This window comes from Teleopsis dalmanni, chromosome 1 (genome assembly GCF_002237135.1).
Source record: "Teleopsis dalmanni isolate 2A chromosome 1, ASM223713v2, whole genome shotgun sequence".
NCBI lineage: Eukaryota > Metazoa > Arthropoda > Insecta > Diptera > Diopsidae > Teleopsis > Teleopsis dalmanni.
In genome coordinates this window covers 205,637,410-205,664,888 of record NC_051846.1, presented here as the reverse complement: position 1 = coordinate 205,664,888, position 27,479 = coordinate 205,637,410, and the positions used below count along the sequence as shown (strand labels likewise).

The window sequence follows — 27,479 nt, the reverse complement described above, 5'->3', positions numbered from 1 at the left end:
AAAACAAATTATAATAAAATAACACTGTTGTAATGCACAACATATGTATATATCATACATATTGTGCATATATAAATACATAAATGTGTTTTAATATCAAATCCGCTAAAAAATAATTGCTGCAGTTGTTGTCTTTGTTGTTGTTTTTGTAGTAAGTGTATGCTTTTACGTGTATAAATCTAAGTATATATCAAATTACATGATTAATAATTGCTTCATCTATTATTGTATTTGTTGCTTTTGGTATATATGTATATGTGAATGTTTATTTAAATTTACTAATAACCATTTGTATGTATGCAAAATCATATTTAAGGTTTATATAAGTTTTATCACACATACTTTAGCAAAATAAGTCTCAAATCTCATTAAGCTTTAATGACCATTGCCTAAGAACGAGCGAATTCGCATCAGGCGATAGGTTGGAAATTTGCTGTTAGCTATTAACGACAAGTACACGCATACGAATGTATATAGCGAATGCACTTGCAGTAGCTCATGGGATTCTTGTATTGCGTTTAAAGCATTTAAATTGTCACATTGTCGATCGATGTGAATTCATGCTATCAGAAAGAGAACAACAAATAATTTTCATTTCTCAAAATTATCTGAATAATAGTAATATTCTTAGACGTAGCCAACTAGTAAAATACAACTAGTAAATATAACATTCGTAGAGCTTATCCACACAGCAAAAAAATCAAACATTTTTATTTCCGACTAACTTTCATGACTTTGAATGGAATTCATTATGGAAAAAACTTTCGTATTTTACTTTAAATAAATCAGCGATTATGATATTGTTTATTGTTGGATGGTTCTAATATGTAGTAATTGCAAAAAAAATTCTTTGTATATAAATCCAAATAAATCTTTAATACACAAATTATTTACGTTAGCAAGTGAGTTTAAGAATTTTTTTTCAGTTACTAGACTTTTTTAAATTTAATTTTTATTAGCGTAAAATTGCCACTTTGAACTTCAGACTGGTTTGTTTTAGTAGAATGAATCAAAACAAAAAAAAAAACAATAGAACAGCTATTATTCACATAACTGACAATATCATCAGCTATGCGAAACATCATCAGGAATATCATCAGCCACATTATCGGTAACAGCATGAGTCTTATTTTCCACTTAAGTCATTTACAATATTGTCTCCCTGACATTAATACACCTGGTCAAAAGTTTATACCAACAGCTACAAATTGCCAGGGTGCGTCTTCCTTTGCTGCACAATAAACCACACAACAGCAGCTTAAAATACCTTTTGTCAGCTGTGTTGGATGCTCTGCGTCTTGTGCCTTGTGCTGCCGTGTGGAGCGAGGTGGATAGAAGTGCAGCAGAGTGTTCACCCTCAACTCAACGTCAAACTTAACAGTTTTATCTACTCTCTAAGCATTTTAATGGAAGTTTTTAAGCAGTTTCTTTTGCAACTCCAGTGTCTTTATTTCATATATCCAGTAAAATACTGAAATACTGAAACATATTTTTTGTGCTCTGCTCCTTTCAGTTTACTTTATCAAGTTATGAAGTTGGTCATGGTTGACTTTTGACTTTGGAGTGTGCCATGAATGGGCGTTAAGAGTCTTTTATGTGCTTAAGAGTGACTGATAGCAGCTTATGTTTTATGGAGGTCGGAAGTCCTTTGTAGTAAAGTTTTTGTTATTTTTTCAGGTAACCGAATTTCATACAATTTTATAGTGTAAAATATTTTATTGTGTTTTATTTTTGGTAGGTGTGGTTTTGCTTTATGTTATTATACTTCCCTTCTGGCTAAGTACTTTGCTGAAGTATCTTTTAGAGTTTTTGTTGAAAAGATTAGTGTTTGATTTGGTTTAAAATATAAAATTTCTCAAATATAAAATGATTTGTTTTAAGAGAATTTTACTTCCTAATGCCATGTTACAGTTAGGTTCATATGAAGTTATTAAATAATTCTATTGTTAAAAAAACTTAAAAGAAATAGTTGATATCTGAGTAAAGCTTTAAGAACTTGTATTAAAAATATTGTACACATTTTAGTAATGAGATTTCTTTTCTTTAAATCATAAATTCTCCATGATGTTTTAAAGCAGTGTTTATTGCAAAAATTAAATTCTATTTAACTAAATGTGATTGCATTTCAGGTTCAATAATCAGATTATATTAAACTTTAGCACATTCAAAATTTAATTGAAAACTCATCTACTTTAATTAACGTACGTATAAGCAATTTAATTAAGTTAATTAATAAATTGAGCATGTAACGAAATGATTACTTCAATTATAAATTTATGCGAAAGCACTAATTAAATCATATTTAATTTAATTTCTGATATCCTGCAATTAAATTGCGCAATTTTCACCGATTTTTTGTTCATCATTTATAGCTTTTAAATAATAATAATAAATTTATTTAATAAACAATAATGTTTACTTAAATGTCAAGCGTGTAGGGATGTTCACAGTTTTGCGGTTTATTCTGTCGATATTTACAAATTGATTAAAAAATTATTATGCATAAATATTATTATTTATATAAAGTTGGATATTGAAAAATAGTTGGATATTTAAAAAATAATATTTAATCAGATTTTGTATAACTACTTACAAATACAAATTTATTCTTAACTGAATTTATTTACATATTAACAATCATTCATTACTATATTATATTACTAAAAGATATTTTATTCATAATTTATTCATAATAAGTAGGTTTTTTCTTTTAGAAATAAATTGTAAGAAATTTAAATTCGTTTTTATCATAAATATGAAAGTATTAATATAAAGGAATGTGTTTCATAACAGCAAGTAAAGGATATGTTAATCAATGTGCAGTACAACTCGAGTGTTATCTCAATCAGATTTAATGTATTTAAGTCAGACATTGAAAATATTCTCATTTCCAAAGTAGGTTTACTTGTTTCAATTATTATACTAACTCAAAATTACTTGTTTTAATTAATTATAAGACAAAAATAAAGTGTAAGCTAATACCATAGCAAACACAAAAACAAAACGAAAGCAGAAATAAGTGCTATCTTAAAGCACTAAAATGGTTATATATTAGGGAGTAGAGAACTATTGCTTGCACATTGCTAATATTAAAATACATAACTATGGTGAGAAGTGAATAATATATTATAAATAAAAATTATCTGCAATTACCTACTTACTTAGTTAGTCCGTCATTACAATCGTTTATTTGTTTATTTGTTGCGTGCAACATCTTTCACCAGCTACTTCTACATTTCGCACGCTCCATTGCGATATATATTAAGCTTCTAAATTTTCAAGTTCGAAGAAGTTCTTCTTATTCCACAATTTCCCATTGGTGGGATAGTATTTTGAATATATTTTAAACTGAAGCGTTACCTTCAAATCTGACGATATCTCATAGCCAACAGATATTTTTTCGATTGACTAAATGGTGCAGCTCATACAGGTTGTTACTCGATCGGATATAATACTCATTTATAATGTATAATGTGGATTGGACCATTTATTTTATAAAGAATTTTTATCTTAAAAACTTTTAAGCATCACTTTTAGTTCAAAAAAGCTTTTCTAAAAAAAATACAGAGTTTATTTGGGTTTTATATCATTATTTTTACAAAATATTTCACTTCCGAGTCAAATCGAGTCTTTTTAATCGTACATTAGTGTGTTTGGCGCGCCTACACCTATAAGTTTTCTACAAATATTCTGTTAACATTCGACTGGCTGTGCTTTTCAATATTTCACATTTATCTCAGACAGAATTCGTAATCGTATAGCGCTCGTTTCATCCAGTTTAAAACATCAGTCAGTATTCCTTCTTTGCTTTATTTTACTTTTTCAGTCAACGTGATAGTCAACATGATATTACATATAAAACGTTAAGTCAAAGCTAAATGGAATTCACCACAATTTAACCAGTAAGTCGATAAAGTGCACATCAGATACCCATCATCATTCACTCATAGTTAGAGTTCTTATGGAACCAGTCTCACTAGACCAGACTGTATGAAATTTTTGTTTAACTTTTCATAGGCTTACTAAGTGCACACTAACTAAGTAACTTTTAATAAAAATGATTCTATGTTCGATTTCCAAACTAATGTAATATATATGATAGTTGCAAGGTTAACAGAGTTAATTACAACTTTAAAATTGTGATTACTGATATTGATGAGAAACTGAGACAATTTGTTAAGCGATAAAAGATGCTTTGGATTGTCCTTATTAGCCACTAAACCTACACGCTTGTTTTCTTAAAGAAATTTTGCAACAATTTAATATTTAAATTTTTTTATTTTATATATTTCTTACTTATTTTTACTATATTATATGACAAATATTTGAGATTGAGTATATTTCGTACAATTGACTTCACACCTTGAGTAATATTCAAATTCTGAAGTTATGTGAAGTGTAAATCGACCTTAAGTAACCTTAAAATTTGTAAGTTTTCATGGTGGATATTAATTTTGTCAGTAAAGCCTTAAAAGTTGAGATACCATAAAGAATATGGATTAAAGATGAAAAGACATCAAACCTTGCAAAATTTACTCAAATGATTTGTCTGTCTAGTCTTCTGAATTTAATATGACGTGTTTTTGGAAGTTTAACGAACAATTTTATACATGGAAATAATTTCATTTTTAAAATTATTTCCAACTAAATTTGAAATCAAATTTATGTGTGAAATCAGTGAAAATGTTTGAAAGTCAATTTTTTAAAATTTATGCAAAATTTTCAAACCAATTTTTAAAGCAAATATTTTATGTTCATGAACTTTGCTTAAATTCAGCAAAAATAAAAAATTATTTAAAATATGTTTTCTTATTTATTTAACTACGCTATTGCAGTACATCTAAATCAAAATTCATACACAAAATATTTTCAATTTCAGTTGTAATTCATTTCTTGTTTTATTAAATAATAAACTGATAAACAACTCATTGAATATGTGAAATCTAAATTTTTCAGTTTCGTCAGAACCTTCACGACTGTATATCCACGCACTATAGATACTATGAGAGAATATTTGCTTTAATATGCAGTATGCAACTTTGCATTATCTATAAATGCATAAAATCCGAATGCATGTGCACCTCTACCTTTATATTTGCTGCTCTGCTTAAGTAACTCGAATGAACTCGAATTTCCATCATAGATTGCTATGTCATGATTTCTTGCAAATCACGTTATGGTGTGGTGTGACTCGTTGATATTCTTCTTCCGCATCCTATGATTAACATTGTACATCGAATTTTTGCAATCATTGCATGGGTTAGACTGAATCCTTGCAATTGCATATCCTATGTGATATTAATTTTAATGCAAGTTGCATATTGATTGAAATCATCCTTCTTTTTGATCATGTATTCGTACGTGATTTTTTAATATTAGCAAGTTTCAATAGTTTTTTTCTGAATCTAAAATTCTACCTGTTTTATTATTGGGAACTGCATATAAGCCAAATGATTTAAGTTTAAAAAAAATATAAAAATACAAACTGACAGTAATGAATTCAGAATTGTACTAAAAAAGTGAATATGATATTCGGTTTATTATTAATTAAATTATTTTCAAGAAATATTTTCATGTTATTTTGCTGAATTTGTAAATATTTAATATCTTATAACTATTTCAGATAATAATTTTTTTGTATGCTTTGCTATATATAAAATCAATAATAAAAATGATATAAGTCTCAATTTTACTTCTCAACACCTTTGTCACTTACTTTAATCTCCTTTATTCACAGCTATAGTACTGGATTTGTTTAAAAGAATGAAGTGTTCTTATATAGCTCGACACTTCTTCTCCTGACTACATAAATAACAGAGACTAACAACAAAATGAAGTTATTTCTCATGAAATTATAAGAAAATAAACTTTAACAATTTGCACTTTAAACTCAAGTACTGACCAATACCGACTGGGTTTTGTTTAATTTACAATGCAAAACTTCATGTAAAATTCAATTGAATTTTCTGCATTCTCGAACCCAAAGTCAGCAATACAATTTTACATACAAAATCAATTAGTCTGTCGAATGCAAGTATTTGAATTACAAATCGAGTTTACACAGCAGAACTACAAAATGTTCTACTGTTTCATTACTGATTTAATGCATAACGTTTACTCTCATTCATGTGCATAATTGTGCAACTAATTGCCAAATCATCGCAATGCACTTCGCCTCAGACTGACCTCCTAAGTGAAATGCAACAAATAAAACTCAAGCAGAGTATATCAGTAATATCATTTCTTCTTTCTGAATTTTCTGAATTTTTAAATGCAAAAATATTGCAAATATTCGTTCAAAACTTAGTTTATAGAAATGTATTCACCCTGTATGGACAATAACTCTTTGAAATATTTGAAATTCAAATAAACAACACTCATACGCCCCATTGGCTGGGTAAACGTTTTGAGGCGGAATTATTTAATATTTTAAACAAATATTGAAATAGTTTTTAAAATCAGTTTGTTTTTATATTGATTGTTATTTGTGTTATATATTTATTTATTTAAATTACACATTTATGTGATTGTTATTCATTACTTCAGGTCAATGTTGTTGTATGTTCTGTTTTATTACCAAAAATAAGTGTTAAATTTTTGAAATTATTTGAATAGCAGGAGAAATCCAGTGAATTAGAAAAAAGTCAGTTAATATATATTAATTCGGTTAGCTAAGTGCCCAATAAGCAGATAAATCAGCTCTTAAGTTTTTATGCTATACGAACAAAAATGTACTGTAGAGCTCTTAGGTGCGAGTATATAGTAAGGTGCATGGTACATTCAAGAATCTTGTAGGTTGATTGCTTTGGAAAGTATACACAAAATATGGAGATACAAAAGTAACTTTTCTGATATTCTCACACTTAGTAATAATGATAAATAAACTAATGACTTAAAAATTGATTATTATTTACAAATTATGTATTTTATTCTATTATCTTTAATAATTTGCAAATAGATATTCAAATTCTTTTTAATAAATAAATAAAATTATTGCTAATAACAAAAAAAAACAACAATTTAAAATCTGAAATGAACATAGAGAAAAATACTTATAAATACGCAATGTGTTCAACTCAGAACCTCAGTTAATTACCACTCAAGTCAATGTCCTTTTCGAATGCAGCAGAACTCGACCTATTTGTGTTTTGCATAAAAATATAACATTAAAGGATAACTTATGATTCTTGGATTGCTTTGCTATTATGACAACAGGAAACTGGCTGATAAGCATTGTCCGGATTTATCTTTTCTACTTTTATACACAAAGTTCTGTATATTTTATATTAAGTACTGGATTGTTCTTTCTGAGGTTGAAAATACACGTCTTAGGCATAGCATAAAATAATGTACATGACAAAAGCTAGAAAATCTAAGCATTTCCTCTTAATGCGGAAGTAGTCTGCTTGCAATTTGCAAACAAAAGAATACTTTAGGTATTTCGGTAGTTTATATGCAAAATATAAAAAAAGAATTTTAATTATGAAAATAAAACGTAAATCTGAATTTAAATAATATGACATAAGTTAGGAAAGATTTTATGAATGAAGGCAATAACATTTTTTTTTTAAATTATTTTTTCATATATTTCTGACCCTTATACTCTATATAAATAAAATAGTTAAAAAAATGTAAATATTAATTACTTTAAGATATTACAAAAAAGTATTCTACAAATGTAGAAAATATATATATTCTACAATATATATAGTTGTGGCAGAATGTATTTGTTATTAACGCGACGTACCGACTAACCGTCTGGTTTAAACGAAGGTTTATCCTAACAAATCCGGGAAAGTATCTTTCTTCAGTAAAATAATGCTGTGGTTGGCGGCAGAATTACTGTTGCGCCATCATTGCCTGTGTTACCAACTCAACCAGATGGATGTGTCTGAGAAGACTGTATATCAGCTCAGCTTTGATATAGAGGAGAACTCTGGTGATAGTTTTTGTGACTGTCAGCTTTTAATTTGATTCAAGAGGAAAACAATATACCACGAACGACTCTATAGCGTGTTGTTACCAACTCAACCAGACGGTTCTGTCTGAGAAGACACAATATCAGCTCTAATCTGAAGTAGATGGTAGTCTTGTGATAGTCAGGTTTTGGTCTAGTTTAGGAGATATAGTATGCCAGGAGCTATATTCCCACTTGAAAATCGTTTATACTCGACATTTTGACTTTTATTCGAATGTCTTCGAACTTTACTGTTTTTTGAAATCCAGTTCCCAAATGTAAACTCTATTCTACTTTTATTTTAATCTTAAAGGTAGTTATGTGCAGAGAAGTAAATGTAATAGCAACTGTGAATAAATAATAATGAACTTTCACTCTATTCCAATTCCTTTTCAAATAAACTTATCTAGGAAACCAGAGTCGTTTCAAAAAAAAAACGAATTTTTTAAATTAGTATTAAAACCATTGTGTCGTCTTCGTTAGTGCTTTAAAATATTCGTATGCTACGATGTTTGATCAGCTCGGGACCACTAAAATTTTAAAATTTGGAGCGACCGTTTAAAATGTTGGAAAATTTTCATACTGCTCGAGGATGAGATAGCTAGACAGCTGTTCTGAAGAATGCATAATTTATCTTCGTTATTTTTTATATCGATGTGAATCACTTGTTTTATCCTGTAAAAGTCAACTATTAGATTTTTAAATAATTTGCTTTATTGCCTAATAAGGATAATACGAAAGCGTACTTTACGTGATAAGAAGTGCACATGTATGCAGACTAATATTAAAAACACTAACAAAATATTTTAAGAAAAATATTGCCAAAGAACTGAAAAAGTGCTATGCCTCATTCAAAATAATGTTGTTGCTATGACGTGTAATGCATACGAGTTGTTATAACTTTTTATGGGCACTTTAATTTCCGGCACGAATGAAACTGTATCCGGTCTGAACCACAGGAAATGCTGCTTGATGTTGCAGGAAACGCGCACTGCAAATGCGTTTTTATATGTCAACGAATGTCGGTGAAAGTGTGTAAGCGTGTAAACGTGTAAACGTGTAAACGTTTAGATGCAATTTTATTTTTAACTGAAATTTTCCATCTACAAAGATACATTTGCAGTTGAAGTATATTTCAGAAAAAATTTCAAAACTGACACTAAAATTCAATCAGTGTTATAGTAACAGTTAGTAGCAGCACCAAAATTAATTATAATCAATATTGTTGAATATTTAAAATTCCTTTAAGTATCGATACGAAGAAATGACTTTCACTTCAAATGCTTAAAGTCACGTCGTATCTTATAACACCTTTAAGCTTTATGTGTGTGTATATGAAGACAACATTTGAAGCTTTGCTGTATCTTTAAGCAAAATGATTTGTAAATCATTTCGGTTCATTGATTTTTGAGCCTTTTAAAGCTATTCCTGTTCGAATGGAGTTTCTTTGGCCTGAAACCTCAACCACAACAATTTATTATTTACACTATTTGGCATAACTTTTTCAATAAGCTAACAGTTTGATTCATTAAATGTATTGGAAATTTTTCAATTTTTTCTCCATTTACTTTTAATCGTGTCAGATATTTTATAGTGAATTACTGAAATTTAAAGATTTAAAATGAGAAAATTTAGTTAGAAAAATTTAAAGGAAGTAAAATATTACTTATCTAGAAATATTCTCAACTTATTTAGTGAAGATGTTAGATCTTACTTAGAGTTGATCTAATAACTATTCTCAAAACAATACACTATACAATTTTTAATAAAAATTTATAAAGATTAGTTAAAGTAACATATTCTCTAAATTTAAAAAACCGAAAACTTTTAGGACTGTGCTGGATAAACCCTCTTCCTTCTTATAGGTTAGGTGGTTAAGTTGGAGTGACGGGCTAGTCCGCTTGAGCTCAAATAATGGTCTGTTGTTGTACCACAGGAATAGCGTTGGTTCATACATGATCAGTATATGATCAACGCCTTCTTAAGGTCTGATATTATTTCTTCAAATCAACGTGATTATTTGTCTAGATTTAATTATATGAGATTTTACCCTCCCTTTGAAACTGAGAAGTTTATTATCACTCACCTACTAGTTACTATTAAACACTTTTAATAATTGATATTATAAGAAAATTCAGTTACCGTTCTACTAATGTTTAAAGATCAGCACTAAATAATGCCGGCTTATTGCTAGCAAATAATTTTGTAAAAAAAATGAATATCATGCTGTCGTCCAATAACCTGCCGGATTAATTTATTTTTCAAGTTTTATATACTTTTTTAATGATTGCAACTTTTCAAGTTCAGCTGAAGTTTTTGAGTCTTATCTCATTTATTTTAATTCCGTATCAAGTTTCTCTTATACGTGGCTCATGGCGTATCGTAGTTCTTTTTGCTTTGGATTTAAAAAAGTTGATGCAATTCTTATTTTCAGTAATATAAGCTAAGATAGTTCCTATTACTCATACACTTCACATATACAAAAAAAAAGTTGGAACAATGAATTTTGAGTATGTCTGCAGTGAAGATAAGATTTCGACATACTGCAAACTGAAAGTGTATCTTATATAGTGCTTCTGTATGGAAGCTTGCATACAAGGCTCATGGCAGTAGTCTGTTATCCTGGTTGCTGAATAGAAAATCTAAAAAAAATTTACAATTCAAATGAAAGAAATTTAACATCAATATTTTATAAAATACTTGACATTGCTAACTTCAAGGTATATGTACAATGTACACTTATATGTATTAAAGATACAAAAATATTTAAAATATCTTTTACTCAGAAAGCAACAACAATTTTAAAATTTTTTTATGAAAAGTTTAACACAAATTATAATAAGGCAATTTTAAGGTTATTAAAACTTCTAATAAATTCACAGTTCTACCAATCATTTCCCTTCACATTCGAGCATATATGCTGAAAAATGTTTGCGGAAATGCACAAAAATGTGTTAAAAGCCGCAAAATAATTGTGTAAAGTTTCCCTTTGTTTCCGTTTACTGGCAACAAAAGTTTTGACTTTTCATCAACACATACACATAACGCAACCAAATAGAAATGCACACTACACACTCACACATCCACACACCCACACGCCGACACAATCACACAATCACACGATCACACAAGGAAACAAGGACACCATACAGTCGAGACTCGTAGAATAAAAATAATAAGCGCCCGTGCTGATGTGTACGTTCGTACATCTCCTGCACATTAGTGCAGATATCCTTGCATTCATAAAAGTTTTTACAACTGCAATTTGCAGAGCTAATTGTGTGCTTGGTGTTGTTAGGATTTGTGCATATCAGCATATCGGCATGTGTTCATGTGTTGGTGTTGTGGGGAAAAGAAACTATTCGAAATATGGCAGCCCACACATGCAATAACATTTACTGAATTGCGGAGATTATATGGCTGCGTACATAATTCGGTTAGTTCAACTTTTTATGCAGATACTTTTCCTTTTATTAACAATTGAAAAGAAAGAAGGACGATGAGAAATCCATATAAAACCACTTTTTGGCATGAAAATGTTGTTTAATATTCTTGAATTTATTCATTTTTAACCAATTTTTTAAGATTATTTTAGTTTAAATAAATTTCAAGTCTATATCAATAAAGATTAATGTTTAAAGATAGAGTGTGGGTCTTAAAACTGTTTGTCAATAATACAAAAATATGCTTTCCAGTTTGAAATTTTAACGGAAAAAGAATAGTTCTTTAATCTGAGTTCAGAGACATCGAAATATTGAAAAAAATAAAACAAAAAAATATTGTAAACTGGCACAAAGAAGATCTCTTGCAGTGCAGATATATATTAGAAATAGATATCTTTAAGTAGAACTCTAACATGAAAGAGTTTGAAAGACTCGATCATTATAGTCTGGGTGTAATTAATCTAAAGCATTATTTTTGCTTTAGAAATATATAAAGCATTAATACCAGTGATAAGCAGTAATAAAATTACTATTCTTGGAACGAACAGTAATAGTGTTGTTTTGCGTGAGTACCTGACATGAACGCTTAAGACCACGGTGCTCTACAAACACATGTATTAACATAATGCGCCGATAAATGCCCCATTGGAAATTTAATGAATTTCCGCCAGTTTCAATAAAGTTATGTGTTTTGTTATATGTTCTCGCGATCTTTGGGTCTCAGCACCCGGTAGCGAATACGCAACTCCACGCCAAATGCATGATTAACAAATGTCAATCATTCTCCCGCGTAAATTTGGGGATTACCACAACCACTACGCTTCTGCCAACCAAGTAATGGTTGTAAAAACAGCTATCTTAAGTAGACCACTCTAGGGGGAAATAGTTGATGCCAACGTTAACGACCTGAAGATGTTCTTGAATCCTATAAACTGGATCAAATCAAACTGTCTACATATACAAACAAATTAATCAGTTAGTTGTGTGACTTCAATAAAATGAGTAACCGCTGATTGATCCACATAAACCACTTAAATAGATTATCCTACTTGTTGTAGTCACAAATTCATTAACTTAGCAACTTCTTTAAAAATATTTATTTAGTACATTAAAGACAAATGTATAATATATGAAAGCTTTGAATTAAAGTAAAATAAACCGAATACAAAAATTTATATAAAAATCAAAACTAAAAATAAGGCAAAAAATCCAAAATTTATTAAACACTTAAACATTTCTCAATAATTTATTCATGAGTTATATTTATTGTGTTTTGCAAATGTTTTCAACACTAAAAAATTATTTTATTAACGTGCATAAATAAGGAATAAGAATTTCCTTAGCGCCATAATATTTAGCTAACTCCAATTCCAACCATCATCAGCACCACCACCAGCACCAACAATACCAACAGCCGCACACACACACACACACACAAACTAATGCAATTGTTTATGCAAATGCGCTTAGTCCTGCTTCCATTCACATAAGTGTGTGCAAAAAGGACACGAGCAATTTGTTGTTGTTATGTTGGCATATCATTTTTATCTTTCCCACTGAGATAAACGAGCGTTTTTTTGCTGAGCCGTTATAAGCCAAGGGTGCATATATAATTTTATTGGCTTTTGGGCAAGTTAAGTCAACTTAAATGTTTATAAGCTTATTTGGAAAAACATTCAAGAAAATTTTTATTATTATGGCTTCAGAATTTCCAACAAATTCTATAAATTACTTATTTTTTTGGGTCATATTAGAAGTATGAAAATATTTCTGTCTCGATTATGAAATAGGTTTTTATGGCTAAAAAATAAAATAGTTTTTTTTTTCAAATAGCATAAATTAGTTATTGAAATAGTTATCAAATTCTAAATTCTAGTCTATTAAAAGCGAAAATGTTAAAAAAAAAAACTCATATTTTGTTTACAGATATTTTAAGGTATGGTAATAAAAATTTCACAAAATTATTAACTAAAGTATTTAATCCAAATTATTGTTATTATCTAAATAAGAAAGTAGGATTACTTCTATGTAATCCTATAAATAATATATTTATGTTTCAATGATATATATGTATTTGAAAAACACAGTTATAATACTAACTGTCAGGTCTTCTAAGCGTCTTGGGACATATATCAGTTTGGACAATAATAAGTTCAAATGATTTTGTTTATCTGGAGTCTTGCGTAAACAAAAGAGTTGATGTCAGCCTACCAATTTCACAAATAGATGCAACTTTGGGTTAAGTTAAGAAATTAAGTCTTTTCTTGTCAAATAAAGATTACGCTCTATAAGTCTCTTAGCATGCCTGTGGTACTAAATCCTACGGAATCTTGGACAATAGCCAAAAGTGATAAAAGATCATTAAGAGCATTTAAGATTTAAATTCTTCCAAATATATATGAAAGTTATAATTATAAGGATATATGCGTTGTTTGATCAATACTGTGACAATAACAAAGTTAAACTTTTTAAAATGAAACAGCTTCGCATAAATGATTATTTTGTACTAATTGAAGAAAATACTTATCCAAAGAGGTGTTTGATACAATAACTGCTACTGCAAGTACCAGGTGATAAATAACTTGAAACCATTCGGTACTGCCAATTAAGAACAGCTCATCAGCTGGCTCATGGAGTTTGTTGGATGAGGCGAAAAATGTTTTATCTCTGTAAAGATCAACGTCAAGATATATTGACGTGATTTTTAAATAATTTATATCCGTTATGTACTTAACTAAACTCAGTTACTGAAAAACTACGCTGGGCGTTAGCTAATTATTGTCCGTTTTTTTAGAGAATTCTTATTGCATATTCCTTAAAAAAAAACAATAGCGAAAGTATCAATTACCAATTAGATAGATAGATCCTCCTCGGGGACTGCCACTTTGACGTGGTGAGAAAGCCCAGTATTTCCGTAGAATCTTCAAGTGATGCTGGCTTTGCTCCATTTTTTAACTATTTTCTGGAAATAAAGCATGAGTCTAAACCCGATGGAACTACACTCTCCAAATGGTACCCGCACATATATGGCGAATCCACTTGCTTTCGCAGCACACACATCGGATTTGGAGGTAAGTAACTTACGTTTAAACAGAATCTCTTCGTTCCGTACAACTGTAACCACATGGCGCAATGTTTCCCTGGGAACGCAATGGAATGAAGACGATTATATAGATAGTGTTAGAAATATAGTACTTTTCTAATAAAAAAGTCACAAAAAAAAAATTTATATTAGCAATTAGTGTCAACAAAAAGCTTCAAAAAGCCGGAAGAATGGTATCAACACATTTTAAAAAATATCAACAAAAACTGATGGTGCATAAATATTAATTTTTTATTAATATCGTATCTCATTAAGAAGACTGTCTAAAGTTTACAAAGTATTTGAAATTTCTAGATGTAATAAGTATTATAATTTATATTGGATTGATAAGGTACGAGTACTTTAACCAGTTGTATGTATTTCAAGTGCTCAAATACGTACATATACATATGTATGTTCTAATGTCTATCTTTTATGTTTTTATTTCTAGTGTCAAAGTCAATATTTATCGTCGACACTGCGAATACAGTTCAGATTAGGTTCGAAATTTGCTGCAAATATCTCAGTCTGAATATTTAATACCAAAACTTCACAGCAACCAAAGCAATAAAAGGCACAGTAAAGGACATGTGTGAGAGATGTACGAAGTTTCTGCACTGTTTTTGACATTTATTATAGTCCACTAAAATAGAGCAGACCTATATGTGTAATAAATAACAGCAAAAAGTGTTTCAAAAGACTTTTGGTATGATTTTTGAATGTACGATTCCATTTAATACATCGTGAAATTAATGTGCATTTGCTTTAAAGTAAACATTTATTCCATTAAAATCGTGTGTAAGGGGATTATTTGTTGAAAATATTGCATTATAAGAAATAATAACAACAAAAGTAAGTAAACAAGTAAGTAAAGTAAAGTAATAAGTAAGTAAAGTAAGTAAGTAAAAAAAAGTAAGCAAAAGTAGACCATTATTAAAGAAGGGATTTACACTGTGAGATCTATTGTGCCCATACAGACCATACAGATGTTTCAAATATCATCAAATATTCATTGTCATTAGGATTTGGAAATACTTTTGCCTTATAGTCCATTTATTTCTTTCCTTTGCTATTATTAAATCGAACATTTAAACACTATCTATAACAAACGAAAGAACTACAAAATTTTAATAAATCATAAATAAAATTTTAAGCTATCTGCTGTATGCAAATGTTTTATTAATTTTGATATCCACTTACAATTTTTTGATATTATTACTTCAATATTTCTTTAAAAGCTTTTCAAAGAAAATCATTCCAAATCAAAAGGAAGCACTTTTATATTATATCACATATGGTTTCCTAGAACATATCTTTGTCTCACCTGCTGTGTTGTGTTCCACTTCTAAGGTTTTAACAAAATTATTTGCTTTCAAATTGTGAACAAAATAAAGTGTGAAAATAACAAAGTCTGGCGCGAACCAGTAAGTCTTCCACCTTATGAGATACAAAACCAGCGGCTGCAGAGACGTCACTTGCAGATTTCCATATGGCAATGAGCCGTAAGTGACTTACATTTTTTTTTTAAATATCAAATTCGAAACCGTGTACGTTTTCTTTTATATTTCAATAAAATACATTTTCAACAGAATTTTATTAAAAAATTTACTCAGCAGTAGTGCGAGTTTGACTACTGCATATATATATATCAAAGTACAGCGATATCTTCATAATGTTACATATCATATAAAAATGTATTTTATTTGTATATATAAGGATTCGTATAATATTATAAGACTTTTACATAAGACGAAGGTGTTAGAAAAGTATCTGCTTACAAAGTGAACTACAATAAATTGATTTCATACTTAAAATACATTAAATTTACTCTTCAATATAAGAAATATGTTGATATCAAGCTAAAGGGTATTCTACTCATATATATCAATATACAAATTTGACTTGATTTTCCAATACTTTGTCAAGAAATTAGTTTTATTCCATAAGTTTTAATAGAATATAGAAAACAAAAATTCATAGGTTGACTAAGATAACAATTGAGAATAAAACATTCTAACAGAAATGGATGTCATTTATAATCATGATTACACCATTTTAAAATCCACAATAAAAATACAGAAGTCTTGACTTTTTCTATTGAGACTGTGTGCTAAATGGATAGCACTGTTTCATCTTAACTCTTACTGAAAATATATGTGATGCCAAAAACTATTATAAAGATATAAAAATGTATGTTAGGTAATCCACACAGCTTTCATTGTAACGTTGATCAATAGATCACTCGGGCTACCTCATAAGTCTTTCTACAAGGATTGCGGCGATAGATCCGACAGTTTGCAGTTGTATCTTTTAATAATAATACTGCTTTTCTCCATACAGCTATGGGAATATAGGTTCTTATATATGGAAATATGAAATATTTCTAAAAGAATAAAGAATAATGTATATGATAAATAAATGTGTATAAGTGCTGTTTCTAGTAATAATAGGTATGAAACCTAAGAATACATATTTTCCTATCGAATTCTATATCAAAATAAACTTGGTTCCTTATTTTGTCTGAATGTTATTTATTTTTTTTTTTAAATTTTTCAATAATAACTGAATATAAAAGAGATGTTTTAAATAAAGATTATGTTGATTCTATATAAAAGGATCTTATTGACATATAGTTGAAGCTTAAATATCTTAAAAAGTCAATTACAATTATTAAAATTTTCTTTTAATTTTTTAAAACATTTAATGTGATAAGTCAAATAAAACTCTTATGATAGTAAATCGGCGAGAAAGACGTTCCAATAAAAATATAAAAAAAGCTAAGCAATGCATTCCTAAGTAAATAATGTATAATCCTGTCAGCATACCATTATTAATACTATATACTTTATAAACGCTTTGATTCATTTTCATAAATTTTCTTTTAACATATTTCTTCTCCAAGTGCGACATTATTCCGGCACTCATTAAAAGTTTGATTTTTTTATCGAAGGGATATTTTAAAACGGAACGTTTTTGAAAGTACATCATCGTATGAAACAGATATATTGGCTCATTGATGTACGTTAGACAACTGGAATTCCAATTCAAGCTATTGAAGTGTGCCAAGTTATCCACCATAGAAACTGTAGTTAACTTCGAATTCTTAGCTTGGTTTACTACATTAAAACGACTTATATAGTTAGTGGGAACGATAATTGTAAGATTTGCTGGATAAAAGTCTAAATGTGCTGAAGCCAACAAATAAAATTTTTCATGTATTAGTTCTCCTATAGTACGCGGTAAGTGTACACGATGAGCAACACGCATAACATCAAATAATTTTCCCTGATAGGAGTTTCGTAGTAATAAGGTTAATAACATCCACAACATAAGTAGAAATCGGGCAAAATTACGTCTTGGTAATTTAGTTATGGGATTTCCTAAATAAATCGTTAACAAATTTACTACTGGTCCACTATTTTCTGCACCAAATATAAATTCCCGCAATTTGGCACAGCCCCATAGTTTAACGACGATTATGCACAATATTGCTATAGTAAAAATCGTAAATTTACATCGCCAAATTTCATTATGAAAAGGTCTGACTAATTGAATGAGAGCGTTATAAGTCAAATCACTCCGCACCACGAAAATGAAAGTACTTTGGTAGTAGGTGCACGATGAAGAGAATATATAGTGGCTAACATGCGAAGCACTAAAACTGCCAATAGCTATTTCAGTTTCATCGTTTTCTAGCTATAAAATACATAATATTATTGAAGATTAAATATATTTAATATATAGATATATATAATATTTACCAAACCAAAACAGCCGGTGGAGTTATGGTTAAAACCAATTAGGCTTCTCTCATTCGGAAACAGTAGGCGCAGTGAGAAATTCATACTCTTCGCTACAATTTTTATCATGTCTCCTTCTATGCCTCGTAAACGGATTGGATCAGAAAGGGGTTTTGGATTGTTGACATCGTCTACCAATTGTACTAAGGGCGGTAAATCATGTACACACAACCTCAAGGTACAATTTAGCATATCCGTAAGCCGTTTTGGGTATAACCAGTTGTTCAAAATTTTACCGTTTCGGAACCTGTTAACGAAGCTTAGTTCGATACCTTCCCAGCAGCCGTCACCAAATAAAACAAAGGTATAAAATTCAATACTTCCATCAAAATCTTCATACATAACAATGGTGTTGAGTATTTTAATATCTCTTATTTGAAGGAATAAGGAATGCAATAATTTGTAGCGTTCATGGAAATTTCTAAAATTTTTTGTCAAAATGATAAGAAAATGAAATTCGTGCTCATACATGGAAAGTGGAAATGTCAAGTTTAAGTTCCTACAAAAGTTAATTAACATTACTAGCAATTAAATTTAATTACTGAACAACTACTCACAAAAATGCTTCCAGTGAATCTATGATGAACATATTATATATGTTTGGTAGTTTACCGGTTACATCTAAATTCAACTGCACTGCCATTGATGCTTCAAAACCTTGCAGGAATTGCACTAAAATCCGCATGTGTAGTTCCTCCTGCACTTTCTCGCAGTTCAAGCATTTTTGAAAAATTAATAATGAATTTGAGTCCTTGCTCATATATCGCTTCGTCACATACAGTGCCGCTTCAGTCAGCTTCTCTTGAGGTTCCTTTAATAGGCCTTCAATGAACACATTTGAAACGGTTTTTTTAATAAGGAAAATAATGACAAATAATGTAAAAAAATAGTTAAAATTCATAATAAACATTCGTTGTCGACTGATTGAGGTTCTATCATAGACGTTTTATTTTTGCATACAACCTTAAAAATTGCTAGCATGCAGTATGGCAATTAATTAATGATATTATCAATTATTAATTGATTAATTTTTTAATGTTATCCTGCATCAGATTACACACATTTTTCTTCTCACAATTTTAATTAATTCTTTCAATTACTATGAGATATCATATTGAATAGATTTCAATGTCACCAGTTTCTGAAATTAATTAAATACATAAATTCAATAATATCTTTAAAAAAATATACTTTTAATTCAAATCACTTAGTGGAATTATTAATATTAAAATTAGTTTTAAAGGTCTTTTTAAAGACCTATAAATTATTATTACTACGAAACGCTTATAAAACACTGGCACTTTAAGTTCTATTGTGCTATTCTATTCTATAAATTTTATGCTATTAAAACTAGCTTTACTAAGACCTAGATCGATTGTTTCATTAAAGCTTTCTGAGTGAGTAGTAATATTTGTACCATAATATACGTATATCTTAAATCATCATCAGATGTTATGCATCCCTTAAATATTTTTTCTGTTTATACATATATGCGGCTCTGTATATAGTTAGTAGTAGTTAAAAACTACTTGAGAGTGTCCTAATCTTAAAAAGATAGTTCAAATAATATTGATTATTTTTACACTTTACATATTTTAGCTGCAGATAAATGCATGTTAGGAGTGCTGTTTACTAATTCTAGTAAATCTACTCTTCCGATATCGTTATATATACTTTCATTAACAAATCTTGTTTTCCGTACTTATGCAAAAATGTAACAAAATCTTTATTATTAGTTTTCAATCAACTCATATCATGCTTGATGGAATGATTGTAACAGATACCTAGCATTTAAGTTATACATTCTAACAAATCAACCGTAAGGTGAATTCTTCTAGTATAAAATTTTAAAAATTTAACAAAATAAGGGATCAACTCTTGAAGATTTAAGTAGCTGAGTATTGTACTCGTACTGCATATGATTTAAGAATGTCAGGTTTACATCTAGAGAGTTTAGGTTAGCAGCTATGGTGATTTTTATAGCATACTGCTTAACTTTAAAAATCACAACAAATTCTGCAGCTTATACTATTGATAGTATTATTCTAAAGGATTCATTAAGCCATGCAATTATTTCTTAAATATACCCCTTGCATTTGGATACCAAAATTCTGAATATCTAACGGGGCATTGCAGTCTGAGGTATTTCTATCCCCTATTTAACTGCAACACGCTTCCTTTACTGAAAAAATTAATTGAAATTTATTTAAAAGTAACGAAAACGTTTAAAACCATCAACGAAACCCACAAACACCCACATAACCACAAGTCAGCCAGCCTGACTAAAAGCAATGCAATTTCCACATTCATCAAAAATTTAAAATTAATGTTTATGTTTTCCATTTTCAGAAACTTTTATTTTTAGTGTTGAATGACGTAAGGAATGAAAATTCCGGTACTTATATTTCATTTTCACACCTCCACAAATATGCATGAGTACTTTTAAAAATTCAACGTACATAATATTGTAGTTAAGTATTATAATTAAAGTTAAGTGATAACGGATATAATGAAACAAAAATAAATAAATTTATGTGTATATATACATATACATATATGTATATGCATACATATATATACATATTATATATAATTTATAAATTAATAGCAGGTTATAAATCTTTATTTGCATATTGATTGTAAAGAAGATTGTGTCATTGATGGCACGCTCAACTAATTATTTACTTTTTGTCAATAATTGAGGCAGAAACTACTAGAATATTTATTTTTATGTATATATATTTAATTCATCTTTTATTTATGTAAGCCGTGAGTTAATTTCACATTTGTTTCAAAACATATTAAAATAAATCACTGAAATGAAGACATTTGTTTGTACCGAACCAATCGTTTAGAGTAATGCATCACTGGACCGACCCACTTGCTAAGCTAGTAACATGTATTGTATAGTATCCTACTGCAGAGTTTCTCAATCGCCGATTAGTGGAGTACCGCTAGTCTTTAGCATTAGCATATATAGTCGTTAAATGATTTAAATTTCAGTCATTGCTATATTATTATTTGGGAAAATCTTTGTGCTAGTCCTTGCAAAACACATCAAATGTTTATATGATCCATAGTTAGAGTTAGGTTGAAAACATTGTCAACTTACAGTGACAGTATAAGGTTTGAGCCCACTTTGATGCCGATTCATACACTATCCAAAAATAATATATGAAACATTTAATCATTTCTTAAGCTCACGATTTCTTCATTTTATGCCACTGAAAAGATAAATGTATACATTAAAATAACTTATAGCCGACTAATCACATAAATTGTCATACATCGATCTTTGACAAAACACAATTTACAATAATCAAAATTACCTATATAAGTCCGTCACTTGTATTTATTAAGACATGTACAGAAAAATGTCTAACAACTATAATATCTTCCTAGCTGAAATCCTGGGAATAATGAAACAGGTAAAAAGATATTAGAGAACATCAGTTTGCATTAGTCAGGGCAAAAAGGTCTGAATATGCCGTTAACATCTCATGCAAGCTTTCACTTTCCGGAAAGCCAATGCTGGATCAAAAAATCATGCTATACCGATTTGACAACAACACACAATTTTATAAGAACAATAGAATCGCCAAGAGGATAAATGTGATAGCGTTAGAATTATGTCTGAATAATATCTGCAACGATTAAGTTAAACAATACAGCGTATACCATCTGTCATATTATAGGCTTTTTATTCGGCTTTTAACATTTCAAGATCATATAATCTAGAAGTGCTATTAGTACATACATAATCTACATTTCTAAACTCTCCAATAAAAGAGTTATCAAAATTATTCAAAAAGACACTTAGAAGAGGAAAATTAGTCCCACTGTAAATATCACCAAAATGGAACTATAAATGATTTAATTCTATTGACGATAGCCGCTTATCGTATAATCTTAACTATAATATAATTTTTATTAAATAATTTGTATTTTAAGTGTGTCAAATGCTGTTTCCCTAATTTAATCAAAAACGCATTACCAAATCAGATACATCTATATTAATTTCATTAGATGCCTTCATCGTAAGCACATAATATATTTTAATGTACTTTTAATTTGCCAACATATCAATCAATATTGTCAGTAAATAAACATTTAATTAACACTTTAAAACATTTTCATATTTATTTTTCAACAATTTTATTCATTGACACATTTATGAATTAATTTTCATAGTCGTTGTAGGAATTATTAATGAAAATTGTTCACAGTTGACGTCACCATTGAAAATGATTTAATTTATATTAACCATATATTGCATTGTCATTTCACACGAAGTAAATGTTGAATGGCACAATGAATATTTGCATTTACTGAATCATTCCAAGTATTGTATTTCAGATTCGAATATGAATAATTGAAAATCCATTGATGAAAATTAGGCTTTCACAAATGTTTGACTTCACTTAGATATTTACAAACATACCCATTATCTGTAGTTTTAGGTTATTTATCAGTTCTAATAACACTATTCAGCACTGAAATTAATACGAGTTTATATGAATAAAAAAATATTGTATTGTACTCATACGATATTAAATTATATGTTCAAATTAATTAAGTATCTGAACAATACGAACATACAAAAGATTTATACACAGGCACCAGTAAAAACTGGTAAATGAGATAGAATTGAAAAAAAATTATTTTAAATCTAAGCGCCAACTAATTTTTCACCAAGAGTAAAACTACAACCTCGGCTTTCCACTTTCCATTGATATGTCAGTATATTTTTGACCAATAAAAACAAACCTAAAATAAAAATTTAAACGCAATTGGATACTTTGGAGGAAAAGTAAAGGTGTTCGGTGAATTACATTAATTTATAAGTTGGTTTATTTCCTCACTGGTCTTTCCGCAAACATTTGCGCTTGTGTCCGAATCTTTGAAAGAGGATTCTGTGCACTCTTCAATTAACCTGAAATAGGTGCCGAGTCATTAGCAAATGGTAGGCCAACGAATGTCGCCAGTACTGGTACGTAACTAAACTTAACATCAATTCTAATTTTTTTGACTACAAACAAAATATTTCACAGTAACGACCCATAGATCACATATATTAAACTTCGTGGCCCGCCACAATTGTAAAAGAAGATCTGTTTGATTTAGTTTGCCTCTTACTAACTGATGAAAGATATTCTCTTACATCGCACTAACAAAAAGATATAGTGTTAAAGTGCTTAAAGAGCCAAAGTGAACCGAATCTTTTTACGCAATGGGCTATCACTGATATCCTCTATATCTTACAAGTGTACAGTTCATTTAATACTGTTCGCAATAATATTGAAGACAATTCACGTGAATGTGTTCCAAAAAACTGCTCTAATATCAGGAATTTATTACAGAAATGTAAACAAAAGCATATGGTCTTGAAAAATCATGGATTATTCAAATTGGATTCAATATGTTGAGTAATATCATGTTTTGAATTTCAAGTAACTTTATACACAATTAGTGTTTTTTTTTAATAAAGCATTAAAGCTAAGCAGCTGTGTGTACCCGGGTTCACAGCTATGAATCCAGTTCGTAACCAAAAATCGGCCCATAAAGTTATCATTAGGTTTTTTAGATGCAAAAATAATTTCGTTTGTAAGTTACTACCAAATAAAATGTTGCAATAATTAGGTTATTCGTCCGATTTAGATGTCCCTGATTTATCGCTCTTTTTATACCTCGAAAGATTTTCTTCGTTTATTTATTAAATGAAGTTGCTTCACGAGGTTCTTTGCAGATTTTTCTTAAAATTGTGGATAATTGTAAAATTATTGGAATAAGTATATTAAAATTGAAAAAGATTACATTTAATATAAGAAGTAATATATATAAAACACTTTTCCATTCTGGACATAAAATAACCTATCTTATTGAAATATAGATATTTATTAAAGTATTTTGTTCATACTGTTATTTGTACATATGTATTTAGTTAAATTAAATATCGTCCCATTTTTGCACAACAACAAATCTTAGTTTTCAGTAAAAAATATATATTTATAATATAGTAAATATTGAAAATAAAAATATCATACTTTAAATTTTCATATACTACAATACAAATTAAATGTACTGCTTCTAATTTTCTCATATATCTTCTAGTAACTCGCATTCTTTTGCATTTTTGATCATTTTTGACATTTAATATTTGTTGAAGAAATATTATATGTTATTGGCAATTTAGATTTTAAGCAATATTCTATAATTTCAGTAAGTGCTTTTTTTAGATCAACATATACAAAAAAAAAATATTGTATTAAAATTATATGACAAGAAGCACTTCCAGCATTAAACTCTTCCAACAACCTCTTAAGCTTCCCAATTAAATGACTGCTCTAATACGAGTAGAGGAAGAAAATAAAAGTTTATCAGAGTCATACACTCATACAATATACACATCTTAGACAAATTGTGCCCGAGTCCATTAAAACAAATGACTATGTCGAAATGGATGCTCGTTAAACTAGAAATATTTTAGGCAAAATCTAACAGAAAACAAAGTCACTGAAACAAAAGTTGTTAATGTCAATAATAAAGGCATGTCAATGGGCCCAATTCATAGTTGATAACTTAATTAAGACGAATGACAAAGTGGCTTTTGTGATTTTCAGGAATAAAAAGTTTTCCCATTGTCTGAAAAACGGAAAACTTTTTATTTTGACACCCACAACATATATCATTTTAATAATCAATAAAGTTAATCAAATGACTGAGTGGATTATTTGTGAAATGATTTAACCGTAGGTTCAAGTAGAGTAAAATACTGTTCAATGAATATGAATATAAGGAAAAATGCTTAAAATTTTTAGAGAAAAGCCATAAATGTAGAAAGTATCTTAAAGAGAGTAATAAAATATATTGCTTAATATTTGTTAGTCGAAAAAAAAAGAAAACCCTTAAGCATTAGAATGTTATCCTTCAGTATACATCAATTCATGGCATATCATTTGAAATAATCAAATTTTTACTTTTCAATATACATATATATATTGTACGTGTAATGTATGAAAGGTAAAAACTAAACCAAAAATGTATTTTGCTTAACATAAACTTATTTTCGTTGACATGTAAGGATATGACATGCGTTTGTGGCCGCAGGATATATGCAAGCAATGGCAAAATTAATCCATATATCGTAATGCTTACCTATAAGAACTTTTCGATTATTGAATAGAAACGAGGATGAAGTATATGTAAAACATGAATAAAAATAAAAATGACAAATAATATATGAATAAAAAGCGAACTGTAATAAATTCCGTTAATAAATGCAAATAAAGGATGCTATGTATATTTACATGATTAATATTAATACAACAAACCAAGCATAAAAATATTTTAATAAGGCATGTACTCGATACAAGTACGAGTACTGCAGGATATACAACCACTCCGGGTACATGTTTGTCATTAGCAAAAATACATAATTTTACTAAATAAAAGCTTTGAGCCATTATTCATACAACAAACGACATTAATACAAATGATTACCTTTGAGCTATTCCAGAACATTTTATCTACTATCCTTTCATATAATTACCACAATTTATTGAATAAAATTATATTATTAAATAATAAAACTTTTCATATTATTCATATAAACAAAATTTGACATTATCTAACCTTTGATTTTAATATCAAATTATTTGTTTCACATTTCAGAATTATGTTATCCTTCATCAAAAAATATGTTTTTATTTATTTTTTTTAAAATAACAAAAAAACCTATTTAAATGCAAAACACATTTTCGAGCTCATAAAACACATCAAAGTTTTGAAAAAAAGATACAAAATAAATTATTCAAGAAAAAATTCAATTTTCATGGAATAAATTTTACGAAATTTAATATGCTTAAATCATATTTAGTGATATTTTCACATCTGATAGTAAAAATTTTCAAAAAAGATATTTCGAATGAATAAATTATTAAATTTATTTCATCCAATGCCTTAAGCAAACTCTAAATAACGAATTAAATGATTTTCTATTTTAAAAATGTATTTATTTTATAATTTAATATTTTGCACTCTCAGCACCTTTAGCATATTTGAATAGATTTTAGAGAATAAGTTTTAGTTTTTACTAATTAAATTAGAATAATACTTGTACATATGAAACAGAACAATTTCACATCAAGTTTCATATGACTGAATGCAATAAATATGCATAAAATTGTTTTCGATTAATAATTAATATTGTATATACTAAGGTATTCAATCGAAAATGGGTATATATGCGAATGCAAACTGTAGATTCTGTAAAGAAAATGAAAATGAGTCGGCCCCACATGTGCTGTTAGAATACCCTGCACTAATGCACATAAAGAATAGGCTACCGGGAACAAATATTCTTACGGAAGAAGCAATAAAAGTCTGTCAAGTAGGTTCTATACTGCTTTTTATTGACACAACAGGGTTTAGAGACCCAGAAGGGGACATAATAGACCCGACGGTCGCAGTGCCACATCCCCCTAGCAATAATAATACATGGGAAAACGGATTTTAAGTTATGCTTTATGCAACCAATATGTGCAGTAGTTTTGCAAAACACTCTTTCATATCAGTCATTAGCATCTCATTTTATAAAAATTGTTTTCCATGTAAAAGTATCCAAGCTATGAGAATATTCAAGCATGAGAAGCTAAATCTGATAAATCAGATAATGGAAATTATTGTTACATCTTCTCATTGTTTGAATATAAGTCCATGATTTGGTAGAGTTCAAACTCAAATTGATTGAAAAGCTAGAAGTCTAGCATATAAAAAGAGATTTATATTTAGCCCACTGGTTTTAGCGACAATTTTTTAACCAGTGTGAGCAAACGGAAGTCTGATTCAAATTGATTGCAATATCAGAGGTACCAGCACATAGAAATAGTTTTATGCTTTATTCACTGATTGTAGCAATAGCTTTTTCAGCAGTTTGAGTAGATGCAGTGTCTTGATGGACAAAGACTTGGTTTACACATTATCTTCTTTTCAATTTATACTTGTATAAGCCATATTTTCTTCATAATTTTATTCTATTCAAATCTATCCGAAAGATTCAAATATTAATCTTTAAAAAGATTAACAAAGATTAATGTAAGTTAAAAATCTTACACAGTTTAAAAGTAATCTATTAACAGAACTTTCTTTTTATCCCAAATAGTGACACTAACACCTAGCACGATTTCGTTTTACAGTCA

General features: G+C 28.8%; 1 protein-coding gene across 1 annotated transcript in view; it reads right to left on the bottom strand.

The window, feature by feature from the left end:
• The window catches only part of LOC119667123, a 40,841-nt gene extending 21,874 nt beyond the window's left edge, over positions 1-18,967 (bottom strand). Inside the window, exons 1-3 of the mRNA XM_038076411.1 lie at positions 18,840-18,967; positions 18,244-18,703; positions 17,308-18,178 (exon numbers count right to left, since the gene is read on the bottom strand). Coding sequence (XP_037932339.1) covers positions 17,308-18,178; positions 18,244-18,703; positions 18,840-18,967 — 1,459 coding nt within the window. The remainder of the gene's footprint in view (positions 1-17,307; positions 18,179-18,243; positions 18,704-18,839) is intronic.
• Positions 18,968-27,479: the final 8,512 nt, after the last annotated feature.